This window comes from Erinaceus europaeus, chromosome 9 (genome assembly GCF_950295315.1).
Source record: "Erinaceus europaeus chromosome 9, mEriEur2.1, whole genome shotgun sequence".
Classification (NCBI taxonomy): Eukaryota; Metazoa; Chordata; class Mammalia; order Eulipotyphla; family Erinaceidae; genus Erinaceus; species Erinaceus europaeus.
In genome coordinates this window covers 37,438,525-37,463,100 of record NC_080170.1, presented here as the reverse complement: position 1 = coordinate 37,463,100, position 24,576 = coordinate 37,438,525, and the positions used below count along the sequence as shown (strand labels likewise).

The window sequence follows — 24,576 nt, the reverse complement described above, 5'->3', positions numbered from 1 at the left end:
CCAGGGTGCAATAATTCACAAATATGAAGACATAATGCTGTAGGACCCACTTACCAAAAACAATTTTTGAAATGACTGTAATATTCATTTTTACATCAAATAGGTGGATTTACCAATAATGGAATGCAAATAGCCAATTTGGGTTTTTCCCTCAATTTTCAGCAGGTGGCAAAATTTAAGTGGATGGATTCATTCATTTCAAATTTCCCCTATAAAGATGTGTACATGACAAAATGTTGTGTTTCTAAAGGAAGTGTTACTTAATTGCCTGATTTCTAAATTAGATGTTTAAGTCCATCTTTAGGGAATGAAGACGCAGGAAAAACAAGTAGGTCAGTGATGTATAGGTAAGATGGCTGCATAGTTAAAATTACCTCAAGTAGAAGGGTGGAATTACAGTGGAGATTTGGTTGGATGTTTGAATTTAGATGTAGTAATCCAAATCAAGGTATATTATGATAAGAAGTATAAAATCAAATCAAGACCTTCTAAAGACATTGCTAGTATTTAGGACTAAAGTCTCATAATCAATTGAATCATTCTCAAAATTGATACTGAGAAAAGAAACAGTTTCATGCAATTTATCCTTGTCTCTATTTAATCTATTGAATTCTCTTACTGTAGTACTGAATTTAAGAGGTAACAAAATTCAGTGCTTACTATGCACTTAGTTTTATTTTAAACTCTTAAACTTGACTGTAAAAAATTGCTTTAAGAAAATAAGCTATTACAGCATGTTTAAAACTCATTTAAACATTGTCCTGTAACCTAACTGCCATTCTTTGATGTGATTACACTAAATTATAATTTATAGATTACACTAAATTATAATTATAATTTATATAATTTAAATATATAAATTGTCATGGGGTTGGATCTGAACTTCCAAGCCTAATTTAGAATCTCTAAATGTTTCAAGAAAGACAACTGGATTACTTTCATTCACTACAAAGAAAATGACAAGTTGTAAATCTCTGAGGAAAAAAACACGTAAAAGGTCCATCATGAGACAACAGAGAAAATACTTAGTAAAAGGTAGCTCTTTTGAAAAAAGTGTGTGAAACTATTTGGCCTCAGGCAGTGAGTTACTGGACTGGGAACTGGAGAGTACGTACAAATTCTAAAGAATTTACCTTTCGCTTTTATTTAAATACTCTTGAAGAAGTACTTCTGGATTCCAGATTTAGCCCTTGGGTCATAAGTTTTAAATCCCTAGCACAGATACTTTATTCTTTTGTTCTATTAAAAAAAATGAATTACCAAATTCTTTCATGATATTACTAACCCTGTAACTGTAACTTCCATCAGTATGATAATACTATACAAATTAAACTGGGTCCTTGACATATATAGCTAGGCACTAACTTTTAACTAGATCAATACATTGCACTTTACTAAATAAATCTGTGAATCCACTGTAATATTTTAGAGAAGAGGGTAATGAGATTAAAATCACTAGTAAACTGAGTCTCAGATTACAAGGAGTTGAGTAGTTCTTTTCTGAAGTAAAAGAAAAGTTAGTAAATGTATTGTGAATTCCCAAGTCATGTTCTATAATTCTAATTCCTCAAAGACCATTCTAGAGTATGTTTATGTGATTAGGTTGGAGTCAACTGAAATTACAAATTTACAACTGGATAGTAAATATAAACTTCTCTGAGCATGGATGGTCATTTTAATATTAGTGCAGAGGCAATAATGATTGGTACCAATCAGAGTACTTTTTTTAGAGGTTTAGGAGACACTGTCAATTTTTAAATCTCCATTTTGAAAACAAAAAGGCCAAAAGGTGAAAACTAAAAACTGAAAGCGTCATTTCATCTCATCCAAATTAATTCTACAGAATTATGAAGGCAAAGGGGTCTTACAGCAAGAAAGTGTCATAAAATAGCTTGACAGACAAATAACAGTGTGGAGGAAAGAGGGAGGGAAGAACTATATTTTACTTCCAAATTACAAAAATAAGTCTATCAAACATAGCTGACCTTTGACCCACATTTCATTAAACTAGTCTTTCAGGAAAACCAAGTCTCAGCTAAATGTCCACCTTACCTTCTAAGCTCATCTATGGTTAACAACAAATCGGGGTCCCTACCTGCAGGCATCTAGGGGAAGGTCAGATTCACTAATCGACAAACTCAGCCACTTACCTGGTGGGAGAAATGCTGTATGCTGCTGTAACTGCATGTTGGCTAGAGCCTGTTGGTATTGGAAAATACCGGTGTTAAAGACTGCGGTGGCACCGTTGGTTTTTTCAAGAGCAGGCCTCTTTGGTAATGGGGGAAGTACAGCTTGAGGAATTCCCTGTTTAGTGAATGAGTATAAAAAACACATACCAGTAAAAAGAGAAAAAGAAAAAAGAACAATCAGTCGAAGGCAAACCTTGTTAGGAAGCATGAGCAAAGCAAGCAGCAGAGCACTTAACTACCCAAGGGGAGGGGGGGGACGACTCCAATAAACCAAAAAATAAAACAAAATAGCAAGGTAAAAGCTTTAAAGGAAGCATTATTTTCATCCAAAAATAAACAAAAAAAAACCCACTAGTACAAGAGCACATGTTACAATGTGTTAAAGTGTTTTATGTCCCATAATGCTTCAGTCTTTCCATGAGAAGCCATTGACTTGGGAAAGAAGAAAAAGCCGCACTGCGAGCTCCATGGATTGACAAGTATAAGCAATGTTAATAGTTAATTGTACAGAGTGACTGGAACAGGTCAAAGAAAAACCAATTCCACCGTACTCCTCCCCCACTCCCGCCCCCGAGATCTACCTAGACATGCGACTGTCCCAGAGCATGCAAGTTTTTTTTTTTTCTTAAACTCTGAACTCTAAGTATTCCAAAGTAAATAATTCTATCACTAGAGCCATGCTAACCAAACAGGTACATAAATATACAGTCAAAAATACATTTTTTAATGTCCTTAAAGTACTCCATTAGAACATTCTACAATGTAGATAAACTGAATGTGGGCTGCTGGGCTTTGGAATCTTTCATCGTATGAGATCTGTCCAGGCAGTTAGACGACAGGCTTTCCGCTAATTTTGTCAGGAAACCACACTCAGTTTTGTCATTGTACTTTACAACTTTATAACAGGAAAAAAAAAAAAAAGAATATCTATTTTAAAATTGATTAAAAAAAAAAAAACTTGTATCTACAATAAAGCTACATGCCAAGCTAAAAGGTGAAAGGTCATAGTACCAGGTCAAAGGTTGCCTCGAGGGGTCGCTTCAGTGATTTGACAGCCGACTGAGTCTTAATTAGCAGGCAGCGAGCACATGATGGCAATGGGCCAGTGGGGTTCAAGCGCATTAACATAAACAGCAAGCAGAGGTGCATCATGGGGGCAGCAGTGCATTTTGGGTAGGTGAGAAAAAAACAAATAAAAAAACAAATCATCGGAATGCCATATACAACGAATAACAAGACTAAGCATGCACAATAAAGGCACTACTGAGTTGTTATTGGAAGGATAACTCCTCTTTGTAGTTAATTACAAACAAGGTACTCTAACAGAAATAAAAAAAGAGAAAGGAAAAGAGCAGGAGAGAGTCTGCATTCTGTATTTTTGCTCAAGTATCCATAAACAAACACAGAAAAGACCTCTCGTGATCATTTTACTGTGCTATGAAATACCAGAGGGATTTCTTATGAATATTTTAATGACTAAGTGATATATTTATGAAAAAAGTATACTAAAATAGGTAAGAACAAAGAAAGGGCTCATTAAAATCTGCTAACTAGATCACATTAAATTTTACTTTGAGAATATAGAAACAATGTTAAATGATCCAGAGTTGAACTCCTTGAGCACTGCTGTCTTTTTCCTTTCGATGTTAATGGCAGAGTTAAGCTGCTCTTAAGTTTTGTAGTTACAGTAATGCCACAATTCTCTTTTAAGAGAATCTAGATGGCATACACTTTAATATTGTGTAGCTAATTCTGAAAATAGTGTTGAAGCAATTCCCCTAAATAGTTCCAGATCATGTTGTTAAAAGCAAGCTCTAAGTAGAGACGGGCCTTGATGTGCAAAAAGAACACACCACAGGAAAAGGATAGCTGATTAGATAGCACAGAAAGAAGAAGACCAGAAACGGCAGTCTCGTTAAGTTGAAGAGGAGATAGGTGTTCCTTACAAGCAAAAGGTTCAGAGACCCTAGATCCAGAATAAGAGAAAGAATTATTAAGAGCTAGGCCAAGGGTGAAAGCATCTGGAACCATTCAAGGAGTTACCCCCACTTCTGTGAATGGTTAACTTCCGTTAGGATATTTCTGGGATACCTGAACAAACATATCTTCAGCACAAATTAAAACAAAAGTAAAGGTTAATGGACAGCTGTAGTCAGATAAGAGTTGTTCACTTGGCTTTGATGACAGCTAGCAAGGCGCTGCTGTGTTTACTCACCATGGCAGCTGCGGTGGCTGCAGCCTGGGCTGCTGCAGCCTGGTTGACCTGGTATTGGGCAGCCTTGATCTTGGCTTGCAGATGAGCAGGAGGATGGAAATATTTGCACTTTTCCCGAGAGCATCTCCCCTTGATGTAATCCATGCACACGGTGACCGTGTTGTCATTGGTGTCAATCATTGTGCTGTCGGCAGGATGTGCAAACCGACAATCGTTTTCTCCTCGGTTGCAGTTGCCACGCTGGTACTCTCGGCACACCTACAAAGTCATTAAGAGATGAGGGTCAGTCAGCTTGACCAAGAATCATCTGAAGGTTTTAACATAATGAGCAGGACCCAGAACAAAAGGCTGCAGACAGAAGGGGTCAAAACATCACTGTAAACAAAACTCAAGGCAACCTGACAAAAGTCCCAGCTGAGTGTCAAACTGTAACCTATTTTAGTAAACTGTCCATGAGAAAGAAAATGCACTTAGGATATGGAGATAAAACATCTGAGCCACCATTATTATGTGTTTACTACCAAGAGGGAAAGACACCGCTTTACTCAAATCATCTAAAGTAAGAGCAGCAGTGCTGAGTACATCACGTAGTACCTGTGAGTATGACACCCAAAACAAAAGACACAATGTCACCTGGAATATTACTGATCTGAAGGTAGCACCTGGGTTTAGCCCTGAGAAAACTTCAGACAAAATAAATGGAACCTGTTCTGCAAAATAGCAGATCAGTGCTCTTCCAAAATGCCATGGTCTTGAAAGTCTAACGTGGGCACCCTGAAAGATTCTAGACGGACAACTGTATTGAATACTGATTAAGGCCTATAGATGGGTGAATATCGGAGCCATTTTCCAGTTTTGTAAGCGATTCTACAGTGATGTAACATTAATACTCAAATCAGCTGGGTGAAGGATGTTCAAGAACTAAGTTCTATTATTTGTAACTTTTGTGCTAATCTAAAATTATTTCCAAGTAAAAAGTAAATTTTTATAGTTTTTTTAAAAAATATTTCCAAGAAGTATTTTTGAACATTAGATACTTCCTTGGTGGCTACAAAAAGTCCATGAAAAAAAAAGGTTTTATGATTGTCCATTTTGTATCTATTAATTTTGCTATTTGGATCATGGGGAAAGGGCAACAATGGGTTATTTCTTACCCATCAGCTCAATTTCTATGTAGCACTAAGTCCGTTGCAAATTTTCCTGCACTTTCATGTGGGACAGTTTGACCCTTTTACCACAAGAGGGCCATCTAAAACACAGAATGTCCTTTCATTATTTTCATGCTCCTTAAGCTTCCAGGCAAACTTTTATTTTTTATGTATCTCTTCGCACATGAGCAAATACAAGCCTAGAGCACTTTATTTTGGAGCTCAACAAGAAAGAGAACTCAGAAAAACCCTCTTTTTGATTTTCCAATCAAAATTCCTCTTGGATTTGTATAAACAAAATGATCACATTTAATTTTAGGTGCCCCTTCTTCCATTATATTCATACTTGTTATAACTGAGGGGAAAGTATTTCCTTTAAAAAGAACTCTACCCCACCTGCAAGGGGGTTGCTTCACAAGTGGGAAAGCAGGTCTGCAGGTGTCTATCTTTCTTTCCCCTTCTGTCTTCTCCTCCTCTCTCGATTTCTCTCTGCCCTATCCAACAACAGCAATAACAACAAGAGCAACAAAAATGAAAAAAAAAAAAAAAGGCCTCCAGAAGTAGTGGATTCGTAGTGCAGGCACTGAGCCCCAGCAACAACCCTTGGGGCAAAATAAATAAATAAATAAGACTATAATCTGTTTCACTCTACATCTTTAAAAAGAACATCATAAGTGACATCTTGCACTGTTTGGAGACACTAACGTGTTGTATTCCATATATAGCAGTGAACAGACTCTAATCATAACTTTGCTCAATTTATCTAATTAAAACGATGTATTGAATACCAAGTACCAGACACTTTGAGAGATACTATAAATGCAAAGGAGACTTGGGGAAATCACAGCAGATCATTGCATTAATTCATATTCCTGAACAGAAAAAAAAAAAGGGTAACCAGTAATTTGTAACTTGGACAACAAAAGTGATTTTATCTAGAAGGTATCTTCCACTTGGGCTGAAAATGGGCATCAACTATGGAGTTTTCTTAACAGCAGATGCCCTAACCAACACTCACTAAATCAGACTTGCCAACACAGACATACTTACAAAAAACTAAAGGTGGATGGATGGATGGATGGATGGATGGATGGATGGATGGATGGATGGATGGATGGATGATGATGATGGATGGATGAATGGGAGGAAGGAAGGAAGGGAGAAAGGGAAAAAGGAGGGAAGGAGGAAAGAAAAGAAACATTTACTTAAAGCTAAATTTATACCACACCATGAACAAGAAGGCTTTCTTGTTGCAGCAAAGCTATACCAATGTAGCTTCAGTTGACAGGAAGCTGTGAGTAGCCTTGCAAAAAATCACACCGACAAGGAAGAAGATCGAGAAATCGTTTACTAGTAGGTTCTTGTAATAACTATTACAATCAGAGATTTTCTATTGAAAAGAAACAAAGAAAAAATAACAGAGGGAAAACAGACAAATGATATCGGAACTGGTGTCAGAAATTTGAGAGTTGTTCTCTAAAAAAATACAAGCCAAATGCTGGATTGATTTTGATTCTCACTTCATCTCAACATTATCTTTTTATTTGTCTCTACTTTTATTTTTTATTGCAGGGTAATGGTTTACAGAACAGTTGTTGGTACATGGGTACTATTTCTCATCTCACCAATATATATGTGTGTGCAAAACTCTCACCTCCAAACTGGGTCTATCATCCTATACCAGAATTTGAAAGTTCTCCCTTTCCCAACCACTTTCCCTGTTCTCCTTCCTCAAGAGTTTTTGGCTTTGGAGCAAAACCCCAAACCAGTCCAAGTTTTACTGTTTCCCCTTTCTGTTCTTGTTTCTTAGGTTCTGCCCTGAGATTATTTCATATTAATCTTTTTTTCTAGCTTATCTCACTTAACATGATTCCTTCAAACTCCATCCAAGAATGGTGAAGTCACCTTCTACACCTCATTCTTTTTTACTTTTAATAATGTGAACTCAAACGCAAGTTGCATGAAAGTAGTCATTCTAACACTACACCTTACCCCTTCTGCATTGACTTTATGTAGGTGTCTCTAGGCCAAGGGTGGTTTTATTAGTCTCTTTAACTGTCCAAAAAAATGATGTTTAGGACTGCAAAAAATAAGCAGGGTTGATAAATATCAATCAGACTACACAGTCCTAAAATCTGCCTTTCCTTAGTTTCAAATAATTTAGTCAAGTGTTTTTTTTTTTTTTTTTTTGCATGATATGCATTTTTGAGAGTTCCCTATTTTCTTCTTTCTAGCATAAGGTTTCTCTGAGAAATGTGACATAAGAAATATATTGAATAGCTCTCCTTATTCTTAGCTTTGAAATAATAAAGAATATAAACTTTCTCTTGAAAGCATTCACTGGGGAGATCTACAGACCAGAGGGACTAGAGTGTGCCAAACATGCGAGGTACAATAAAATTGTTAGGTACTTATCTGAACAGAACAAATTTCCAAAGCTGTTAAAATCACATTATTCTCTACTAACCGCCATCAATTAAATGAGCTCTATCCCTTGACAGCTGAATATAATTTTGGCCTACTTTCTCTGATAAACTACCTTGAGCAAACTTTAGACTATGCTGATTCCCACATGTAATATCTTAGATGCTGTATTGTCTGAGCAAGTTATAACAGACAAAATTCCAGCAAATTTATTTTCAGACTTCAAATTGGAGTAAGAAATTGTATGATTTGCCATCCAGAGAATTTGGGGTATAGAAGGTAAATTTAACTTGAAAATCCCACCAGGATTGTCCCTTCTTCTATTTTCATACTAGTCACGAGCATACAATTTACCGTGAATGAATTATTTTTATTCTTAACTCAAAAAGGACTTAAATCTCTACATTGTCAAAGTCTGTGGATTAGGGGAAATTATCTAGGCATTTGAGTATGTAGTTAAATACCCATAATAAATATCTGATGATGTGTTATCTAGTTTCTGTTTCCTTACCAACTGTAAAATTTTGCTCTACTTGAACCTTTTTTTTTTTAACAATAAAGAAGACTGCACTTAACTCCTATCTGCAACCTTAGGAGAACTGCTGTAGTTTACAACAGAGGGAATAGGGATAGAGGATTCTGGTGGTGGGAATGGTACGGAGCTATACCCCTGTTATCTTGTGACTTTATAAAATCATTATTAAATCACTAATAATTTTTTTTTAATTCACTACTTCAAATGATCTCTGCTGAGATCAAGTCATAATTGTTTTCTTTTTCTTTGTAAATCTACAAGGCACTACCACCAGGTCAGAGAGCAGAAACATTATTTCTACAGGTGACACGCTAAAATTTGCCTCTACCTAATGTATTTTAAAAAATTCAATAAAATGTGAATATATAGGAATGACCAAGAAAACACCCATCAACTGCACACCCAGGTCTCCAATTTATCCACGTACATGAATATATGTACAGAAAAGGCCAGAAAAATGCAAACAGCTCTGTAACAACTTGATTAGTACATCAAAAATCCTCAAATCTAGTTACTTTTATGACTCTTCCTAAATAACTGCAAAGGTAGCAAGAAGATGTTTGCTTTGGTTTAAAAAAAAATAGTGAAAATGAATAGTCAAACAAGATGAGGAATAACCTTATTTTAAGGAATTTTGCAGTCGCCATCTCCAAAGCCAAACTCAAATAGCCATAGAGAATAAAAACTGACAGAGATATAGTATATTAGATGTTTCAAACTGTGACATCATTTTAATAAGCTGCTTAAAGTTTTCATAGAGATTTTTTTTAAACTGAAGTATACAAACCTGTGTGCACAAAAGTCTTAGTACTTCTTGTCTTTTCACCTAGAGATATTAAAATCTCATACAAATGGTAGACATCCCCCAGTTTGATAGAGAACCAAAGTAACCCTACCAATCTGCCTTTCTTATATTACTAAAGGGTCTGCTGCTTGCCATTATCTTTTTTTTTTTTAACTGAATGTCCAAACCCATTAAATGTCCTTTACTGTCACTCTCATCTCCATTCAGCTTTAATGTTTTGTGTGGTCAATAAGTATTATTGTTATCATACAGAATATGATTATCAATAGACTCTTCTGTGTCAATAAGCAAAGAAAGTATCCAGTGCACTGAATCAGAACCGTGTATCTACTACCCTCAATATAATAAAACTTTCAGCATAAGAAGGATGCTACTACTGATAAAAGTTTCACTAAACTATGAGAACTGAAGTGGTTTGCTCACCTTCCTTGGGGCACTTGATATATTATTTCAGATACAGACTGTGAATATGAAAATGATAAGTCTAATCAACTGGCAACCTTATATCTTCATCAGTATCTGGAATATGTTAATAAGTTAGTGGTTTTGTTGGATTAATGCTGCTATGTGCTCTAAGTTCATCTTGTATCACCTTTTACCTCATATATCCCTTGTGTTGACTACCATGTTTTGCAGCGATTTAAGAAACTATGGACCATGAAGTGACTTGAATAAGGCAGCTTTTTATTGTGGAGTCACAAATAAAGTATATGAGATAAATGATGAGAAGTTAAGGTTAAAAGAACAGGCACTGACATCCTCTAGAATAAGTAAACCATCTACAATTTCAAATTGCTCGGCAGGTCTGTGGAAGTTTCCAGAGTCTAGGAAGACCTTTGACATCAGACTGGGGGTGGGGGATGGAGGTAATATGATTGCCTGCATTTTTAACAATCATGACAAGTGATATAATCACATTTCAAGCTTGAAATCCATAACTTTCAATCCAGGGGCATGAAGAAGAAGGCAGTATTTTGTAACTGGAATGCTCAAAATGTAAACATGTTCCCAAAGAGAATGCTAACAAATGTTAGAAATGTGGTGTATTTTATCTTCTCTGTTGGATTACCCTAAATTCTGAATAAGGGCAATTAACTTTTTGTGTGATTCATTAATTAACTAGGTGGCTGAGTGACTCACTTATTCACTCATTCAGCAAGTTAGAGGGCAACATGTTATACACAGCTTAGCACTATTCTGATGTGGGCTTTTTTTTAGTTACTGCTAAGACAGCTCAACTTTTTCAAAAACATCCCTCACAGCAAATTTTACTTGAAAAATGTTGGTAGTTCTCCACTGTATATTGAGGAACAAATGAGAGAATGGGTACAACTGGATGCAGGTAGCACCATAAAAAATTATTATATATATGTACATATATATATCTATCTTTAAAATACTGGTTTCTTATTTATCAATTATTTGTAAATGAAACAGAGTTGACACTGGGGAAATAGTTCCATTAGTAGAGCATCAGAGAGCATCAGTCCTTAGTTCATCCTCTGAAGTGCTTATAAACTTCTTTCTTTTTTTTTTAATTTCTCTTTATTACCTTTATTTATTTATTGGATAGAGACAGCCAGAAATTGAGAGGAAAGGGGGAGATAGTGAGGGAGAGAGACAGAGAGACGCCTACAGTCCTGCTTCACCACTTGCAAAGCTTTCCCCCTGCAGGTAGAAACTGGGGGCTTGAACCTGGCTCCTTATGCATTATAACATGTGCGCTCAACCATGTGCGCCACCACCTGGCCCCTACTTCTTTCTTTCTTTTCATTTTTCTTTTTGTTATCAGACTTCTTTGGGGCTTGATGCATATGTGACTCTACCACTCTTGGCAGACTCTTCCCCCTGCCCCAGAAAAAGAGAGACAGAGGAGAGTGAGAGAGGGAGAGACACCATAGCAACCCTCCACCACTTTGTGAAGAAGCTACTCCTTTCCTTGGTGCTCTCATGTGGTAGCAGGAGGTAAGTGGTAGCACGCGAACCCACTCCCTCATGCATGCTGAAATATGTGCTCTTCTGGGTAAGCAAACCCAGCCTCACTCAAATACCTACAGCTTTTACTGTTCGTTAAAATTGTTGAAAGCCAGTTATATAGAAATCATGGAAAGGTATCTGAAGAACACAGGATTTCAGATGAGATGTTTTAGTTTTAATGACCAACTGATTGCAGTGATTTGCTCCTCTTAGAGAAAAAACAGGAAGACTGAATTACACAGTGTACAAAGTTGTAGCTACAAAGCCTTCTCAAAGATATCTAATAAAGAACAGATAATGGGAATACTGAATCAATGTGTATGCTACATATATACTTATTTAATAGATACACATGTTTCGGATATATTTACAACTTCATCACTCCCAAGCCGACTTCCCTCAGTCTTTCTATTTCAGATACACAGATACAGAAAGGTAGAGACACCACAGCACTCCCTTCTGTTATTCGAGTTTGAAACTAGGCTGTGTACATGGCAAAACATATGTCAAACTAGGTCAGCTACTTCTGTGTGTGTGCGCGCTCTGTGTGTCTATATATATACAGATTTCTTAGTACCTTATGACTGGCATTAAAAAAATAGAAAAGGATATCACTGTCCTGAGAATGTTTGAACTGGAGATGATCTTAGAGATTACCTGGGATAATTCTCTAATTTTATATAAGGGGAATATGAAGCTCAGAGAATGTGAGAAACTTGGTCCAAGTTTATCAGTATCATTAGCAATTATTATTACTATTATTGAATGTCTATTTTCGAAAGTAAATGCTTCTGCAGTATCACACTGGGCACTATAAATATGTCACTTCTTCTAGACAATTAAATAAAAACCAGAAGTTTGATATTTTGGCATTTTTTATTTGTTTATTGTCTAGCAGCTTGTGGCAAGAAAATGAAATTAAAAATAGAGAAAGCAATACCAAGAAAAGTTAGCCAATATTTCACCTTAGAGGGTGGGGACTAGTGAGTGTGATGTGGAAAAATACACAATAATGTTACAATCTTTGGGGCTTGATGCATATGTGACTCTATCACTCCTGGCAGACTCTTCCCTCTGCCCCAGAAAAAGAGAGACAGAGGAGAGTGAGAGAGGGAGAGACATCATAGTAACCCTTTAGGGTTACTTTTAAATACTAATAAAAATAAAATAATAAACATTTTTTCACCTCTAAAGGAACTAAAATTTTTAAATATTTTTATTTATTTATTATTGGACAGAGACAGAGAAATTGAGAGGGGAGAAGGAGATAGAGAGGGAGAGGAGAGAGAGAGACACCTGTAGCCCTACCTCACCACTCCTGAAGCTTTCCCACTGCATGTGGGGACTAGGGGCTTGAACCTGGAAACTGAAGATTTTTTAAAATCAGAGGGTCCACCCCCAAGAGGGGTGAACCTCTGGCTTCTGGTGAGAACAGAGTTTGAACCTGAAGCCTTCTCCCTCAGAGGCTAGGTGCAGAGCCACTACACTAGGTCAGCACTCTGCAAAATCAGAGTTCTAAGAGGGGAAAAACAAGACTACAAATGTTTACCCTTCCAATTAGCTATACATGTGGCCTATCAGCAAATAAGCATGCGCATTTATTACCATGTCTTTTAGACTCTGATATTTAGTGCAATTAGCCAGAGAGGAAATAACTAGAAGATAAGAGTGTCTAGAATCACAAGTGCAAAGCAGTGAAAGACCAGTGTTGAGCCTCCCACTGAAAATGCCCTGACAGATTTTAACTGTGACATTGGCTCAGATCCTGTTAACAAGAATAAGCTAGGAAGCTGTCCTACTATCAGGCACTCAGATAAATAGAATTCAGGTTAAAGGGAGTGACAGTCCAGGAGCAGCAGCCTATTTGTTCTGACTTGAATAAATGAAGACAGACAAAACACACGGAATAGGTCCACACAGAAAACACAATCAAGCCAAACCACCAACAGCTTCACCTTAATTATATACAGGACAAAATAAAACCAGTGACAAGTGACTTAAAATTGCAGAAGGATCCATTTACAAGAGTTCTGACCACATGACTGAGCATTTTAAAAAGATCCAAGAAAAGACTTGTCAGCTTTTTCAGTACCATCATCTATCAATATAAACACTTAACTCATTCAAGCTAGTCTCAAATTGTCTATTTAGTTCCCATGAATATTTATACACTATGGACATGGGATTTGTTTCAGAAAGGCCAGGAGAGAAACTGTGATCCACAAGTCGAGCATCCAGTAACTTGTAAATATTTTTAAATTTTCCCTCTAAGTCATCTGCAAAAAGCAAAGTCCTTGGCCCACAAGGGGTACGTATATGGACTCAACTGTCTTTCCTTAGTTCACCTTGTGGCACTCCCTTAATTAGCAGTTCTTTTCCCTGAAGAATGTTTGAGAAAGGTGAGAATTAAGTCTAAACAAACAAACAAACAAAAAAACACTTTGAAAAAACATACAGGAGCCAAAAACCACTCTCTCTGTACTACCACCTTGAGAGAGTAAAGTAGTGCTGAAAAATGTTCTGCATATATATTCCGCTAAACATTCCACCTTAAGGTTGACCTTGAGTAAGCAACTTGTCATATCTCTCTGCTACATTTATTTCCCTGTAGAGTTGGTTTGTATTATTCCTCTTAAGACTGTTCTGGAGATTGGAAGTGTGATGCCTATGTTTGGCAGACAGTAAAATATCCAATACATGAACTTTTGATATCTCCATCAAAAGGATGGGGCTGATTATAACTATGTTAAAATCTAAGATCCACTGTTAGACAGCAAAATGATAAACAAGAAATCAATCTCTATTAAATAAGACCCTCCTAAGGCGATAGATTATTACAGTCAAGTATGTACCTATAACAGTCTTATTTTGCTGTTTTCCAAGAATCAGAATGAGTATTTTCTCAGCATTATCCTAACCAGGGAGAGGAGAAAAAAGTCATTTTTGTTCTTTAGTTGCAGATCGGTGCCAAGTTCTAGACCATCAATGTACAATACAGCTGCCATTACCCTCCTCCACCTACAGCTTAGCAAATCCATTACTTTACAGTTACACTGAAACTCTAGTCCACCACTTCAATGTAAGATTTATATCTTTAATTTCTTTTTCATGAAGCAAAAGTAAAACACATTCATCAGATGATCCTTGACTCTAAGACTTAAAGGACCTCAGTATTTCTCACTTATAAAAAAAAAAAAGAAAAACTGTTGTAAGAATATACTTTATAAAGCTCCCTTGCTATTCTAACTAAAGTGGTTTGAGGTCTGTGGAGAAACCCGCAGGTACACATTTAAAAATGCTTTATGGGTTGTAACTGAATTATCTTTGTCACATCTGGAGAAAACATGTCACATGTGGAGAAACAAATATTAGGCATTTGTAGAATCTGCTTTTAAAAAATATTTAATTTTGAGAGAGAGATATGCGCCAGAGTACCACTCATCTCTGGCATATATGATGCTAGAGATTAAACCTTGTGCCTCAGGCATGCAAATCTGTGCTCTGTTGGAGAATGAGCCCACTGTCCCAGAAAGTCCAGGCCATTGTTTCCATGAGATCCGAGCTGGTTGACCCCCAACTCTTCCTTCAGGTCAAGAGAAGGGCTGGTTCCTCTGGTCTCTGGAATTTATGATGGCTGGACCCCCAGACATGGGTGCCTTTCTACACATGCCACTTCCTCCCACCCCCTTTCCTTCTTTGATTAAAAGCCATGGATTACTTTAAAATCCCCGCAAACTTCTTAATTGCTCAAGCTGTCTCAGCTTTACTTCTCTCCCACTGCTCCAAAGTGCCTGCAATTTACCTCCGTAAAAATGTACACTATAAAGCTTATGATCAAATAATCTGTTGGTAAAAATGTAACTATGCATTGTGTTGCTCTGTGCTTGCGTTAATGGATATTCCAAATCCTCCCCCCTGAGTTACAGCCTATATCTACCTGCTTTTTCTTTCAATAAACGAATTCCCCTCCTAGGCTTTTCCCAGAGCTGACTGTCCTGTCTCTCTGTGCACTTTGCCCTTGACACGCTGAGCTACCCCAGGACCCCCAGGAGCCGCTTTTGACCTCCGTCTCCCAAAGGCTGGGGAGACGGGCGGACCCAGAGTGAGCCTGCAGTGCTCTACCACTGAGATACCTTCCCATCCCAAATCTGCTCTTCTTGATCAGCCAACAACAGTGAAGATTTATGGAAACATTTCCCCTATGCCAGACATTCTTCCCTCTCTAGCAAGTAAAAACCAGCATCATCCTGTTTTAAAGATGAGAAAACTGGGGGACAGGGAAATTAACCGGCAGCCTTACCCCTAGAGTCTAGTTTCTTCATCCACTGCTCTACAGAACAATGCTATGGCTATTTACAGCTTCTTCTTCTGTCAAATACAGCATACCCACATTCTAACCAAAGGCTCCCTCCAATACCAAAGCTTGCATTTAGTTAACCTTTATAGTCATAGCGGATGAAATAAATACCAACATTTTTTGGAGGTTAAGAAGAGAGTACATTGAAAAGGCAACAACAAATTATCCCTACCTCAAGTCTGTCTGTCCGCATTAACTTCTGAGCAGCAGCTGCAGCAGCTGCAGGTACAGGAACCCCGGGATTCCCTGTCACCAACATCGGTGCCGTCGGCAAGATCTCTGCTGGAACCAGGCTTGGGGAAACAGGTCCCAGGTAGGGATTAAAGGCTGCTGATGCATTGGTGGCTAAGCTTGGTGCAACTGAAAACATTGGCTGAAAAGCAAAACAGAAAGCAAAATTTTAGAATCAGTCTCAGTTCGCAGTTGATAACATATATCTATTAATAGCACCACCCATAGTCCAATCCTCCCTCCATAAGTCCCCATATTTAATTATGCATTTATTCTCTCTTGTTCAGAATAAAGATATTACTTAAATCAGCACTCATCAAAGTCATGCTTTTCTAAAATACAATATGTATTAAAATTTTCTCTGGGTTTTAAGTGTGGGGGTGTTTGTCTCTAATATTTGCAATTTCCATTTTGAACAACAGATAAACTGTTGAATACAGAAACTTCTTTTATTTCTATCCATCTCTGTTCTATTTTCATCCTGGAAAGTCGTCTATGAAATACATTTTATAACTGTTATGTCAGATGTATGTGAAAGATGTGTTTACAACTGTTAATAGATTGCAAGTGCCCTATTATCTGGAATTAAAAAAAAAAAAAACAGAGCTCCCAGAGGATAACAGAGTTTCACAGTTAATGTAAACTGTGCATAAATCTCATGGGGCTCGTGAGAGGTGACGATGACAACACACCCATCAAACACATAAGCATAATCACTTGTTACAGGTTTTTCTGGGGAAATTATAAATGTCCTTCCAGTCATTCACACCCCCTGTGAGCTAACCAAGCGTTGCCCTTACTAGGGAGAAACCATTTTGAACTGTGAAGTGTGAAACTGAACAGACCCAAAGAAATACTACATAATTCTTCAGGGACTTACATGTAGCAGCAGGAGCAAAATGCTTGGAGACAGGATTTCAGCTCGAAAATGGTTTCAGGGATGGATATGTGAGAATGCTTTACATTTGTTGCTATCAAATTTTCCAGATCAGAAAATATACCTATTTTGAATTGAATTCAATAATTGACCTGAGACCTACTCTGAAAATTAGGTATTCCAGTTTATTATTTATTTATTTATTTATACCACAGAGAGAAAATAAGAGGGAGGAAAAGACAGAGAGGGAGGGAGGGAGAGGGAAAGAGAGACCTGCTCATTGCTCGTGAAGCATCCCTGCTATAAGTGGGGAGTGTGGCCTCAAACCCAGGTCTTTGCACAGGTTCTTGCTCATAGAACTTATGTGTGCTTAACCAGGTGCACCACTGCCCGCCCCACAGCTCTTTCAGTTTTTAAAATAAACCCTCACACAATATTCCACCTTAGGAATGACGCATCATTTGAAACTTCCTAACTCAACTGGAGTGTCAAATCTTCACTGAAATCAAAGCTTTGTTTTATAAGAACAATTGTTTCCAAAACACAGTAACACATGGGCAAACAGACTTTTTTTTTCCCCCAAGTAATTTACAGAAATTGATTTTTCTTTACTCAATGGTAATAAACAGATTCGCAGGGGGGAATAATTAAAATGAAAGTGACATAAGAATGCAGCTAGTTCAGGGGTCGGGCAGTGTTAAGCACATGTGGCTCGAAGCGCCAAGGACCAGCGTCAGGATCCCTGTCACGGCCCTGCTGGCCCCCTACCCCCCCCATAGAGGAGTCGTTTCACAGGTGGTGAAGCAGGTCTGCAGGTGTCTGTCTTTCTCTCCCCCTCTGTCTTCATCTCTCCATTTATCTCTGTCCTATCCAACAACGATATCAATAACAACAAAGGGAACAAAGGGAAAATAAAATATAAACTAAAAAAATAATAAAATAATTTTTTTTAAAAAAAAGACTGCAGTTAGTTCTTCCCTCTCAAAGAAAACAAAGAGATTTCAGAGTTCATACAGCATTCCAAAGAGCTTTGGAGTAAACTTTTATGCAATTAATATGTACATATAAAATATATAATTCTGTAGGCAGAGCAGTGGTGCACCTGGTTGAGAGCACATGTTATAATGCATAAGGATCCAGGTGTGAGCCCCCAGTCCCCATTTGCAGGGGGGACAGCTTTGCAAGTGGTGAAGCAGAACTGCAGGTGTCTCTCTGTCTTTCTCCCTCTCGATCACCCCCCTCCCTCTTGATTTCTGGCTGTCTCTAGCCAATGAATAAACAAAGATAATAAATAAATAAATAAATAAATAAAACATAATTCTAACAGGTCAAAATATATTAAAGAATATATTTTGTCGAGTCTGGCCCTGCCTGACTCATCCAGTAACTAAAAAAGCAAAACAGCTCACAGTCCTTTTTTTAAATTTTTAAAATTTTTTAAGGGGTGTAGTGGTCCTCTTAAAAAAAAAAATCAAATCATAGAACAATTCCATCTCTCATAGGACAGAGATAAATATGTGGAAACATTTATGATGCATTCTGATGGGACATCATTGCGTCTAATAGAGAGAGAGGCCAAGGGAGCTTCTAAGTTTCCCATAATGCAAAGAAAAGTCCCTCACAACAAAGAATCTTCCAGTCAAAATGTCAGTAGTGCAGAAGTCGAAAATCTTTTGTCTCTTGCCTCTTGGACTTCCACATTATTTTTTCTTTGTCTTTTACCAGAGCACTACTCAGCTCTGGCTTATGGTGGTGCGGGGGATTGAACCTGGGGTTCTGGAGCCTCAGGCATGAGAGTCTCTGCATAAACAGTATGTTATCTACCCCCTTCACATTGCTTTAAGACAAAAATCTTTGCAGTCAGCATATATATTCTTACCAAGGGGACTGTGAAAAGTATGTGTAATATACAAGTAATATGTAACTTGATTCAATTCTGAGCCAGGGGTATTTCAGGGCAAAGTAATTGTGCCTCTCAATATGTTGGTTTGAAAGAATCAGTTAGCTACTTTGACAAGTGGACGGTTCATGTCTGATAAAGTGACCTAACGAAGAACTCTGATCCCCTAGCCCGGTACCTGCTGACCACAGGATACCCTCTGTACATTCCAGATATTAACAGTTAGTAGCCCGCTAGAAATTGAGGTCCAGGCCAACTCTCTGTCCACCCACAAGTCCTAGACTGTCAGCAGAATGTATGCTGTCCCAATGGCCACTGAGGCAGCACCTAGGCGAGGGCTAACCTGTACAGTAAAGACATGCTGAACTTAAATTCAGGAGTACTCCAGTTAAATTTACACGTAAGTCAGGGACTCTATGTGATTATATGAAATGTTGGCTGGGCCCAGCACTCTAATTTTTTCTGTTAGATATTCAAGAATCATAAGAGACTTGGCAAAGAAGACACCAGAATATGAAGAAGCAAAGCCAATACCCCTCCTCTGTATTTTACTGCTAAGAATTAACATGTATTTCTAGGTAGACCATGTTTAATGTATATTTCAGAAAGTTATTGAGCTGTTTATGTTACTGTACATTTCTACAATTATTCAGGTGCAGAAGTCAAATTTTCATGGAGGGACAAATTCTTTAATGTAAGAAAAGATTTCATAAAAATCCAGCTTTGCTAGATCTTATCAAATACAATATATTAATAATCTACAGGCCCTTATTTTTCAGCACTCCCATTTTACAGATAAAAGGATACTGTAGTTACTAGATTTTTTTTTAAAAAGTTCTCATCCTATCAACTGACAACAATTTTCTCTCTGGACTGTTGTAATAGAGTTGCCACCTAAATTGATCTTCTGATGTAATTCACCAGAGCATATTCAGTACTGAAGAATTTTAGGACACTGACCCCCAAGTGAAATCTGTAAGCAGCTGTGAAAAAATCTGAAACATCAACTATTCAGCAATCATTATCTCAACTTGTGTTCTTTCCAGTTAAGCAGAGAAACTTAATGTGTGTATGTATGTGCAGTAAAGGGGGGAACTATAATATATATAACTATAATAACTATAATATAACTATAATAACTATAATATTAGTTCTGAGTTTTTATAACTTTGTTACATCTCAGTTGCAAGGAGGTGTGTGTGTGTGTGTGTGTGTGTGTGTGTGTGTGTGTGTGTGTGTGTGTGTGTGTGTGTTCGTTCTGAAGGGGTGGAATTTAAGGGGAGTCACTGCACTGCTAGCCCATGGGAGTGCCTAATCTGATTAGTAAACCACTTGAACTACCGCATTGCCAGCTCCTCTGCCAAAAAGCAAGAGCTGAAAAGCGGTGAGCAGAATCACAGAATCACAAGGAAGGGCGGATATTAATGCAATGATTCTATCAAGTGGCATCCTATTTTCTCTCAAGTATCTACAGGATAACGCATAACTATGTAATTGGTGCCCCTGATACTGACTGCCATCTGGTAATAATGATCTATAGATATCTTTGTTCCTGGAAGGCAGGAGAAAGGTTGGCTTATGATTGCCTCTCCTCAGTGAGTACCCTGAGCAGCAAAAAAAACAAACTGCAACCTTAGTAATGCTGGCACTGTTATAGGCTAATCACTTGTTTGTTTTAAGTGAGACATTCTGATTCCATTAAGGTAATCAGGCTTTATTATAAATGAAAATGTTATTCAATTTTGCATTATGACCCTCAGTTAAATGTGAGCAAACATGATTATTACTGTAATTCCCTGATGTTATTGTGTGCCAGGCATTGTGCTAAAAGCTCTTTTTCTATGCAGTTGTATTTAATCTCCCTAACAGTACAGTGTAAGCTCCATTAAAGCAAACTGAAGCACAAAAACTTCACTCTCTTTGTTTTGCAAAGGGTGGAAAATGATGTCACTTTGGTTCATTGTTAAGTTCCCAGAACCTAGAACAATACCTAGCACACAGCTGATAACTCACTGAACATACACTGAAAAAGTACTTGAGCAAATGAAAGAAAATGAATTCCGGGGAGACGGGCAGTAGCGTAGCTGGTTAAGCACACGTGGCACAAAGCGCAAGGACTGGCGTAAGGATCCCAGTTCGAGCCCCCAGCTCCCCACCTGCAGGGGAGTCACTTCACAGGTGGTGAAGCAGGTCTGCAGGTGTCTATCTTTCTCTCCCCCTCTCTGTCTTCCTCTCCTCTCTACATTTCTCTCTGTCCTATCCAACAACAATGACATCAATAACAACAATAACTACAACAACAATAAAAAGACAACAAGGGCAACAAAAGGGAAAATAAATAAATAAAATTAAAAAAAATAAAATGAATTACAACCTCATGAAATGGCTATTATATACTCCATTTTGCCCTTAGGGTAAAAAAGGGATCAGAGAGATTATGTACCTACAGTCACAGAGAGTGCAAGGTAGCTCTAGATTTGCACTAAGAGGGACCTTGTTCCAGGTGATACTGAAAGCACTGGTCCCATGAGTTGCCTGGAGGACTTGAGCCATTTCCCTGGCGTTGAGAGGGGCAGCAGTAATTTGGGGATGATCCTAGGTGATTCCAAGTCCACATGAACTTCTTTAGAAACAGAAACGGGGCGGGGGTGCAGAAATAGTTCTCTCTTTTTTTAAATTTTATTTATAAAAAGGAAACATTGACAAAAACCATAGGATAAGAGGGGTACACCTCCACACAATTCCCACCAACAGAACTCCGTATACCATCTCCTCCCCTGATAGCTTTCCTATTCTTTAAACTGCTGGGAGTATGGACCCAAGGTCATTGTGGGATGCGGTAGGTAGAAGGTCTGGCTTCTGTAATTGCTTCCCGCTGAACATGGGCGTTGACAGGTCGATCCATACTCCCAGCCTGTCTCTCTCTCTCTCCCTAGTGGCGCGGCGGGGTTCTGGGGAAGAGTGGCTCCAGGCCACATTGGTGGGGCAGAAATAGTTCTTAAAGAGAGTGTTACATTGCCACGTATGTGATCCAGGTTGGAACCCTGACCCCTCTGCATTGAAGGAAGCTTTGGTTCTATGGCCTCTCTCTTTATCAATCAATCACTAATAAAAACAAAAACAAACAGCTTAAGCTTTTAAATTCTGTGTGAGGTATTTAAGGAGACACATACTCTCCCCCAAGGCTCTCCCTCTGAGTATGACTTTCTCTCACTCAGTAAAGGCTCCAGCTGTGCTAGCATACGTAACTCCAGAAGACAACGAGACTTCAATAGGTATTTATTTTAAAAAGAGAAAATTGTTTCCATCTATTAAATTAAAAAGAAACAACAGAGAACTCACCATTGTGATATTTAATTCTGCCTAGTATGTTAATTTTTAATAGTGTATGTATGTAAATTTTCAGGGTAGAAATTTCTGTCTCCTGACTCATAAATGTAATCTCCAAGTTTCCCAGATCCACACCCCCCTCCTCTCAGAGGTTTTTTTCCTGTTCCCATGGAACCACCTGTTCCCATGGAACTCCTCATCACTCCCCTGCCCTGCCGCTAAACACTTACCAGCAGTGTTTACATCACTGCTTGAGCTCCACCCAGGCAGCAAGTGAGGGTCCATCTTTGTGTGTTTTCTATGTATCCTGTGGCTGGCAATTATACAGACCCTTGAAACACAGCTGGCTGACAAATTTATTTGTGAATTAGGGGACTATTTTTCTCTACCACAGAAACAAGCAAATACATTCAAGGCCTTCAAGATACAGCTATTTAAACACTTACGAGAGACTTCGGATTATTTTCTTTCTTTACTCTGCCCAATTCACTCCTCTGGTATGCTTGCCTGACTTCTGCTCTGTAGTGTGCGCACTGAATTCCTGAGCTTTAGGCCTTTCCTGTTAGCTTGCTGTAAAGAGTATGAGGCTGTCATCTACTTACTTATTTATTCCATTACGTATTTTTATTGCCTTCCACGGTTAGTGTTGGGACTCAGTACCTGCACAGTGAACGCTCTGCTCCTGGAAGCCATGTCGCACCACACCAATAGCCTTATTTATTTATTTTCTTTTTGACAGAGATAAGAGAAATTGAGAGGGGAGGGGGATGCAGAGACAGTGAGAGAGAGGGGGGGAGACCTGCAGCACTCCTTGTGTAGCTTCCTCCCAGGAGGAGGGGTCCAGAGGCGTGAATCCAGGTCAATGTGTTCAGTAATGTGTGTACTCTACTGGGCGCACCCCCTAGCTGGTCCCATAATCTTTTTTTTAACTTAACATAATCTTTTTTTTAACTTATTTTAAATTTTTTATATTTATTTTATTTGATAGAGCACAGAAATTGAGAGGGGGAGGGGAGTAGAGAGAGAGAGAGAAAGAGAGACACCTGTAGCACTGCTTCACCACTTATAAAGCAGCTCCAGCAGGTAGGAGATCAAGGGCTTATTAATAAGGAAGATTCATTTCTTTCTTTTTAACTTTTTATTTATTTTTACTTTTATATATTTATTTATTTTCCCTTTTTGTTGCCCTGTTGGTTTTTTTTAATTGTTGCTGTAGTTATTATTGTTGTTGATATCATCATTGTTAGGACAGAAAGAAACGGAGAGAGGAGAGGAAGACAGAAAGGGGGAGAGAAAGACAGACATCTGCAGACCTGCTTCACCGCCTGTGAAGCAACTCCCCTGCAGGTGGGGAGCTGGGGGCTTGAAGTGGGATCCTTACGCCAGTCCTTGTGCTTTGTGCTAGGTGCACTTAACCCACTGCACTACCACCCAACTGAGAAGGCTAGAATGGATGAAATACAATCAGTAAAGGACCAGGCAGTAGCACACCTGGTTGAGCACACACATTATGATGTACAGAGGGACCCAGGTTCAAGCCCTCAGTCCTCACCTACAGGGAGGAAGCTTCACAAATGGTGAAATAATACTGATGTCTCTGTCCTCTCTCTCTTTCCACCTTCCCTCTCAATTTGACTCTGTCTCTATCCAAAATACAAGAATCAACTTAAGTAAATTAATTAATTAATTAATTAATTAAATACATTCGGTGACTGAGACATTTTACCAGAAAGGCTGGGGTTAATGTGGCCCTAACTCAGCCACTGGCTGGATAAACTGAAAAGGAAATCACTAGGAAACAGCTGGACAGTTGTATGTGGTTCTAGAGCCCAACTAATGATAATGTCACAACTCCCAGCACTTAACTGCCCTCAAATGTTTGCAACAGGAGGCAACAGCAGACCAGGTAACTGGAATCTCCAAGTTATGAACCACTAAGTCCAGTCTATCTTTAGTGAAGCCATTTAGTAATTTCTTATTTGATTGCCTTGGCACCAGACTGTGCATGGACACTCTTTAAGAAATGCTAGTAGTCTTCCATTTATCTTTGAAAATCACATGACAGAGATGTAAAGGAGTTTTTTGTTTTTAATAGTGATTCATGTAGGATAATACTACTTTGAGTTGTTTTTTTTTTTTTCTTTTTTCAGAGAAAGAGAGGGAAAGATACCAATCACAGCACCAAAGCTTCCCCCAGTGAGGGCTCTAACCTGTGTCACAAAGAAGATGTATTATCCAGGTGAGCTATTTTGTGAGTTGATACAGTAATAGAATTAATGACAATGATTTAATAATTCATTATGCTGTCTTTAGGAAACAGAAATAAATTTGGTTACTCTATACAATGACTTTTTTCTCACCTTCTGAAATGACAGCAATTATCTTTGCTTACAAGACTACTGGACTCTTGCAAGGATTATTAGATAATATATTTAAACTTTTCACTCTGAGTTGAAGAAGGTCAGAGACCTTACATGAACCAAGTTGACTGGCTATATTTCCTTAATTAATTTTTCTACAGCATGGACAACAGAACCCCAACATCCTTGGTTAAAATGTTGGCTCCACTATGTTGTTACTTGGATAAA

The 24,576-nt window shown here is 38.1% G+C and overlaps 1 protein-coding gene across 17 annotated transcripts in view; it reads right to left on the bottom strand.

Annotated features, from left to right (window-relative positions):
• Positions 1-24,576, bottom strand: part of MBNL1 (muscleblind like splicing regulator 1) — a 196,352-nt gene that overhangs the window by 14,037 nt on the left and 157,739 nt on the right. For 9 of the 17 annotated variants that reach the window (XM_060197633.1, XM_060197623.1, XM_060197628.1 and 6 more), the window contains 4 exons: positions 15,823-16,023; positions 4,405-4,662; positions 3,201-3,254; positions 2,151-2,304 (listed from right to left, as the gene is read on the bottom strand). In XM_060197633.1, coding sequence (XP_060053616.1) covers positions 2,151-2,304; positions 3,201-3,254; positions 4,405-4,662; positions 15,823-16,023 — 667 coding nt within the window. The remainder of the gene's footprint in view (positions 1-2,150; positions 2,305-3,200; positions 3,255-4,404; positions 4,663-15,822; positions 16,024-24,576) is intronic. The other 8 variants (XM_007529560.3, XM_007529561.3, XM_060197626.1 and 5 more) reach the window with 2 other exon arrangements.